The sequence below is a fragment of the Aedes albopictus genome, chromosome 2, assembly GCF_035046485.1.
Source record: "Aedes albopictus strain Foshan chromosome 2, AalbF5, whole genome shotgun sequence".
Classification (NCBI taxonomy): Eukaryota; Metazoa; Arthropoda; class Insecta; order Diptera; family Culicidae; genus Aedes; species Aedes albopictus.
This window is the reverse complement of record NC_085137.1, coordinates 298,943,212-298,951,116: the sequence shown is the minus strand read 5'-3', so window position 1 is coordinate 298,951,116 and position 7,905 is coordinate 298,943,212. Positions and strand designations below refer to the sequence as shown.

The 7,905-nt window shown below is 37.9% G+C and overlaps 1 protein-coding gene and 1 long non-coding RNA gene across 2 annotated transcripts in view; both read right to left on the bottom strand.

Moving 5' to 3' along the window:
* Positions 1 to 500: 500 nt before the first annotated feature.
* LOC115267965 (uncharacterized) lies at positions 501 to 1,603 on the bottom strand. The gene is made up of 2 exons (XR_009997796.1): positions 927 to 1,603; positions 501 to 862 (listed from the first exon to the last, which is right to left on the bottom strand). It is a non-coding gene; the product is annotated as an uncharacterized LOC115267965 (long non-coding RNA).
* Positions 1,604 to 1,855: 252 nt separating this feature from the next.
* Positions 1,856 to 7,905, bottom strand: part of LOC115270263 (uncharacterized) — a 32,661-nt gene continuing 26,611 nt past the window's right edge. Inside the window, exon 12 of the mRNA XM_029879532.2 lies at positions 1,856 to 7,319. Within this exon, the coding sequence (XP_029735392.2) occupies positions 6,417 to 7,319 (903 nt within the window). The 3' untranslated portion in view covers positions 1,856 to 6,416. The remainder of the gene's footprint in view (positions 7,320 to 7,905) is intronic.

Genomic DNA, 7,905 nt, shown 5'->3' with positions numbered 1-7,905 from the left:
GGAACTCCAGGATAAATTTCCGAGGAATTCCTGGAGGAATTTCTATTGCATTTCTGATGCAATACTGGAAGAATTTCCGAGGACCTCCTGGAGGTATTCTTAGGGATCATCTTGATGAATTCCTGAGAAACTCCTAGTGAAATTTCCATTGAACTTCTGGAAGAATTCCTGAGGAACTCATGGGCGAATTTTCGAGGATCTCCTGGTGGAATTTTCAAGGAAGTCCTAGAGGAAATCACGTGGAACTCCTGAAGCAATTCTGAAGTTTCCTGATGAAACTCCTGGAGGAATGTGCAGAGGGAAGTCCTTCAGAGAAAGTTCTAAATTAAATCAAAAACAAAAAGAGAAACACTTGAAAATTGTGGGTAGCTTGGGTAAATTTGTAGTAATTACTAGAAGAATCCTTGGAGAAATCACCGAATAAATCTTTGTACAAACTTAAGAAATTTTTGAAAATAACTGAAGGACATTCGGATTAAAAATTGGAATTTCTGGAGATATCAATTGTCAACAGTATAATACCAAGACAAATGGCTATAATTCAATAAATTATTTACCGTACTTCGTTCACAACATCAATATATCTTGAAATATCCGTTCAGATCAAATCATCCTTGAACCATTTCACTTAAAATTAAAAATAAGCAGGCGATAATCTTGGCTAGGATCAGTCTGGATCAGTAGGTAGATCAATTTTGGGTAGAGCTCTAGCATCATTTGGTCCAGCTCCGGATCAATGTGCTGATTTTGCTGTTGGGCGTCACCATCGCATTAGGCGGCAGTTTCAGTTTCTCCACCACTCGATGATTGACCTTATTGAACCTCCATATCGACATCCGTGCATCATGCATCGACCGAAATGCTGTGGGAGAAACCAAGATCCGGGTTTATCGTCGGTTGATTTACGGGAAGATCGCACAACTTACCCGATGGTTGTTTAGATAGAATTCCCAAATGTGGTTGCTGGCGCTTTGTATGGCAGAGGTAACCGGTGTCAGGTGAATGTCCACGGCGAATTTCATTTACCCTGGAGGAAGAATACACCTTCGTTGCATGTGCCAGTAAAAATACCTCCACAAGTTATGGTAATTGCTGGTGGCGGTATTGGAACTTTTGCCTCGTTCAGTGTCGCGGTAAATGCTGCCGATTCCTGGATTCCACTATTGCCGCCTCCCGAAATTAACACAATGGTTCCTTTTTTGTGGCGATGTTCCTACCCCAACCGAAACACTATCCGGATCTGCACATCCGCACCGACTTTCTCCGATATTACGAAAGATTATCCCACAACTTGGTTTCTGATCCCGGTTTTTCTTGCGGTAGTAGCCGTTGTGGACGCGAAAAATGAAAAAAGATTATAAATAAAAACAAACTTTCTGGTTTGGCATTGCTGTCAAATCCGACAGGGTTGCCAGAAAATCGTCATTCGAGCAGCAAATTCGAGCAGTTGTATCGTGATATTCAGAATATCACGTTCGGGAAGGTGATATTGGAGGTGTCAAAAATGTATGGCAATATCACGTTCCAGAAACATGATATTGGCCTTGTATCACGAAAACCGCTTATATCATGATACAACGGCGTAGTCTGAACATAGCATTAGCATTTATTCGCAATAATAATAGTAATAATGATATAATAATAATCAATAATATAATAATTGTGTAGTGTATATAATTTTTTTTCAATAGTTTGCTTCACTTGTTTATCATATATTATTTTATGCAAGTATGTTATTCATTACAATATGCTGTTGTGTGTGTATTATCTGGTTATTGTTTGCAAATATGTGTGTGTATGTGTGTTTGTGTATGAATTCTTTTCGTTTTTTTTTCACTCACGCTTTTTTATGCAAAAAAAAAATCATCAGTATTATTCTATTTGTGAGATACAATAGTAAAAATTTGAGATGTACATTTCCTTTTCAAATGCTGACTATAATGGTACACCGCCAGCACTTGCACAATAAAATCTTTCGCCATTCATAGTGCGCACGGGTTCCGCTTTAAATATATATTACGTCTCTCTGGCTAAACATACTTTTCTCTCTTTCTCTCGCTCTGAATGCAAGTGTGCCTCCTACCACAGTTAAAATGTGGCTCTCTAATACAAAGATTATTCTTTTCTCTGCGTAACACTTACATAATAATATACTAATTACAATGCTTTCTTTTCTGTACTTTCGGGTTAGCAAAGTCGTCTCTGCTCAAGACTTTGCCGTTTTCACTTATTCATTCACTGAAGAAGCTTCAATGTATTTCTACATTTTTCTTCTGTTTCTTCTTAAATGTATTATTTTAAGAAAACAATGAAAACTAAATAATCTTTTCCTTGAAAGTCTTTAAAATTTACTTTCACGCACATCCAAAGCTCTCTTATAATACTCGTTCATACTGCTATAAATCTCTATTGTTTCACTTTGTCACAATCATTCCTGTTTGCAATGCAAGTGTTTGATTCGTCTCTCCTACACATAAAAGTTATCATGCTCTATAGTTGAAATAATATATTTTTGTTAAATTTTTCTCCTATTCCGGTTCAAACCTGCTTCTAATTTACACGCATCGTTGGAGAAATGGGTTTGTTACTGTGCGGATCTTACACTAACGCACTTTTATGTTCAGTAATGCTCAGCGAGTGCAGTTGTGTGTGGTTCGATGGTTGTGTAAAAGTATGCAATTGTTGATGAGTTACTGATGAGAGTATGGGTCGTGATTAAATGGAACGATGAAATCTAATGTGAGTTCTTGCTGTTTTGCGATCGCGCAAACTTACTTTCTAGAAAAAGTTGATGAATACATGACAATACAAAATCAAACTCGCGAGTGTATTTGTTGTTTGTTTTAACTAATGACGTGTTATGACGATACTGGGGATAGTACGGGTGATGGGCGTAAACATGGCTTATCGTTTGAGTGTATGTGTTTGTGTAGTAGCATTCATTCTCGTCTGAGAGGGCGTCAAACTATTATTTAATGTTGAAATATGGCAATATCTATGTATGTATTGGGGATTGGGGATCGAATCCCACCCCCGACAAATTCACAAAAGGTGAGTTCTTTCTTCGGAATAAAAGTAAAGCACATATAAAGCTTGGGTCCCGAGATAAACTAGCCTAGGGTTAATAAAAAATAAATAAATAAAATAAATGCTGTGTCTGAATATGGTTTTCTGATGATACTGATGAAGCTATTCCGAACATTGCGCTTTTGCAACAGTGAATATCGATTATCGAAGAGTAAATTTTATCGTTATTCACTTTCTCAGCTTGGACGGAAGGCCCATCATGATACCGAATAAATACTTTTACGTTGCGTTGTCAGATATTCCATGGGAAAACTGGGAAAATAACGCCAACACAACATATCAAATGCTGCACCAGGCCAGAAAAAAATGTTATAGCAATCACACCTAAAATTCTTGGATCAACTTCTTGAACCCTCTAGGCCTAGACAGAACATCCTCTTCGAATGAGTGTACCGTAATCCGGGGTATTATTGATCAGCGGGTTAACATTGATCGGCTTGACCCACCTCATGAAATGTTCAAACAAGCATTTTATATTGAATCAGTTTATGCTTTGGAATGGTATATCGTAATCTGCTATCATTTAGCTATTGAATGACAATGAGCTAATGAATGCAATTTATGAAAATTGAATTTCATAAACATTGAATTAAATCGATTTTTCCATAATTGTGTTTCGTAACGCAATGAGATACATTGTCAAACATTCATGCATGGCGTGAATACTAGATACAATATGAGGTTCAAAATCACTGTATTACTTCAATATGATATCCTAGAGTTGGATTTAATAAACGAAACTTTTATGAAAATGCTATTTTTCAGTAAAATATACGATTTATTAAAAGTCGGCTATCAATTCCTTAAGCCATTGCCTACCTTTAGGCGTTATTCGTGATTTAGAGGATTTTAATCCTAAAACAACTTAAAAAGTACATAATTTGTTAGAATTTGGACAACATATTCGAGATCAGCGACCCAGAATTTCGTAAGTAAGGGTATTTTCAACACAAATGAACATTGATCACTGACATGATCAATGTTACCCCAAATCAACACAATCAAAAATTAGATTTAAAAACCTATTTAAACATGTTTTAAAGTTTTACAATACTTTTTCGAGTAGCTTAACACATACTCAGAGGGCCAGTACTTGTTTCAAAAATATAAAACATGTAACGTTTGCTTTAACAAGAGAATTATTCAAGAAAGATAGAAAATTCCCCGGATTACGGTAATCAGTTTTGTACATTTTATTTCCGCCCTCTAATGCTTATCCTTTGACAGATACGCGTATTTCGACCACCAATTGTAATCTTCCTCAGGGTCAGTTATCCAGTGGAACTCTGGTAGAAATTCCATGGAATGGCTCCTGCAGGAATCTAGAAATTTTGAAAAATTTCTGGATTTAATATTAGGATAAACCCCTGGAGAAATCCAGAACAAAATTCCGGTGTGGTAAATACTATTTTTATTCATACCGAGAGCTTTGTTTGTAGTATTTTCAAAAATATAGTGAGGTAAACTCGTTTTCATTCATACGAACATGTTTCACGAGCAATTTACCTACTACAGGACTGATAGCGATCAGGTGGCAAAATAATAGTGACTTTAGTGACCAAAATTATCAAAAAAGTGACCAAATAGTGACCTAACAGTTGTTGGAAAGTTGAATTTATATGCTGAAAATTCGATGAATCATCGAATTTCCGAGGAAATCAATGCATAATTTTTAGCTAAGTTCTAGAGTTTGTGCTTGTGACAAGATGAGAAGAAATACTTGGAAGAATTCTCGGTGAAATAAATGTGAACATTGAATTGTGAAGAATACTGAAAATATTCATGCTGCACTCCTGAAAAAATGTAGCCAAAATGTCTTGGAGGAACTTCTGGAATTGATTGAATCTTGAAATTCCTGGTAACATTTATAGATTCCTGATAAAAACAGTTTGATCGATATCGCGAAGGCACAGATGAATAACTGATCGAGTTTTTGAGAAAATCATTACAGAATTTGAGTAAATTTTGCGAAAGAAAAACTTTGGCAGTTTTTTTGTTTAACCTCATCATTGCATATAGGATGACATTTTGGTTAAAATAAGCATTTAGAAAAACTCAGAGATGAACAAAAGATTCTTGTAGAAATGCTGAAAGAAACATTGTGAACAATAACTCAATAACTCAAGATAAACCAGGGGAATGAGTTCATTCATTGATCTTAACTTAATTCACATTAATCATTGCCAGTTTTTTAATTCGTGTACATAGGGTGATATAGTTAAACTGAAATTTTAAATGCAGGATTATTGCAGTGTTACTTTTAGAAAGTATAGTAATTCAAAAATGCATCTATAATCTTAGTTATACAAATCCATCTTCCCTTTTCTCAAATATGATAAAGTCGACATACTAATAATTTAATAAGCGGCGCTGCCGAAATTTTTTTTAAAAGCAAGTTTCTTGAGGAAAATTTGTGCATCAATTTTGACATTTCTGTTTTACCAAAATTTTTATATAATTTTCTCAATGTTGTCAGATTTACGAAAATAGTGACTTTAGTGACCATTTTACTAAAAAAAGTGACTTTAGTGACTTTTTCATGAAAATAGTGACTTTTTAGTGACTGACTCGAAAATAGTGACCAAATTACTAAAAAGTTACTCGCTACCATGCCTGCTACTACTAAAAACGTAGTACTGTGTATGTACCAAACTTTGTGCAGTGCCAAAGATTGCGCATTTTGGTGAGCAATACTCCTTTAGCCCTAGTAGGATGTCAGGGTCAATATGACCGAGATAGGCACGCTGAACGTGCACTACGCCATCGTGGTATGAATAACCTAACATCTTAGAAGAGTCAAAGCCAATATTTTCTAGATTCGTATTTTTTAACATAAGCTCACGAACACTAACTAGTGTTCTATCATCAATGTTTTATGATGAATTTTTGAAAAGTGCGCAAAGTTAGGCCCTAGGTGCGTCACGGTAAACTCAACTTTCTTAAACATGGCTATGAACATCAGTGAGCAGTTTGATGGAAAAGTTTTGTTAAAAACTATCCTCAAGTGGTAATTTATGCTCGGTGCAGAACTCGATTTTTACAGCACTCGTCGTAATTATCCAACGAGGCTTGCTGTAAGAGTTTTAATTCTGCACTTTGTTACTACTAATCTGAAAAGATCAGAATGGTGAAACTGATCAATGTTACCCCGTTTTACGGTACCTATATTGGACTTGTAAAAATCCAGCCAAAGCTTGCACTAACTACTTTTATCACAATCATAAGAGAATGCATGCTACTACACACATACACACTTGAATGGTGTTGTGTGTGACGTCCGAGGCAAGTGAGAAAACAAGACCGCTCTAAAACTTGGTCCAACCTACTTACTACACGTACTGAAACGATTGCTGCAGGTAGTCGATAGATTCCGTAAAGCTGTCCACAAATTGTAGATTGTTGGTTTTCGATATGTCTGTTAGAGTGTGATCCTGCTGTTGTTGTGCTTGCTGTTGCTGTTGTTGTTGATGTGGATGTTGATTAGGATAGCTGATGCCTCCTGGGGGTTGCTGCTGTTGCTGTTGTGATAGTTGATGGGGATGTCCCGAGGCAGACGGTCCAGCACCAGGAGGCCCAGGAGCATGCGGATGATGGTGAGGATGCTGTTGTTGGTGATGTGGAAGATGCGCGTTGTACTGATGCTGTTGCAGCTGTTGTTGCTGTTGAGCTCCCTGAAGTTGCTGCATGTGAGGCGGATGATGATGTGGACTGGGTGTCTGTTGCTGCGCATGGTGACTGTGCAACTGCCCGTGATGAGCCGGATGTAGGGGCTGCTGTGGATGATGTAACCCATGGTGAGGTTGCTGATGGGGATGATGACCAGGTGCATGAGGGTGATGTTCTTGGAAATATTGCTGCTGCTGCTGCTGCTGTTGATGATGGTGCTGACTGACCATGGGGTTGTCCACACTCAACATACCCGCTGTTTGCTGTTGTTGTTGCTGCTGTTGCTGTTGATGAACATGCTGTTGCTGTTGTTTGTGATAATTATTTTTAGGAGGAACCTGCTGCACCTGACTGGCAGCTGACTGAGTAGTTTGTTGCTGTTGGTCTCCACCACCTACCGCGGCAGGTGGTACAATGTCATAAGTTTGCTCATAATTGCTATTGTTGCCTATCAGTTCTAGATTCGATAAAATGTTTCCGATGTTATTGTACGAGCTTCCTGATACATTCGAGTTGGTTACGTCCTCTTGGTAGTCCATTTTAACCATGTTGGCGTTCCACATTTCCTGAAAAAAAAAAAAAAATAATTACATGAACATTGAACATCATGTACACAATTATCGAACACCATAAAAAACGCAGCCAAGAGCCATTGGCTATGTGGAACGAAATCGACGGAACGAATGGTTCGCGGGCGGTAATGCTGCAGCATGAAACCCGCAAAAACGTGGAACGATCAAACAGAAGCGGAAACGGCAGACCCGCTTCTTTAAAGGGGAAAACAGCACCTGGAAGAAGTGGAGTGTGATGATATGAAACCAGGAACTGCTGTTTTGTCGTTCTCAAGAAACATGGTAGGTCTACCAGAAGCTCAACGAATCCCGCAATAAGCTTCCGAACTTGCTTGAGCTTGAGCTTGATTGACCGCCCGTGGATGCTATTCCAGTATAGCCAGATCAGCTACACTCGCACAAGGAACCAATGAGATATCTGCCGCGGACTAGCAGGCATCTTCAGTGTGTGAGTGTTGGTGATCTATTTTTAGGCGACGTCAGGTTGCAGATCAACGTGCCCATACATCACTTGTTCATCCATTTTAAATCGGCGTATGATACAATCGATCGAGACCAGCTATGGCAGATTATGCACGAA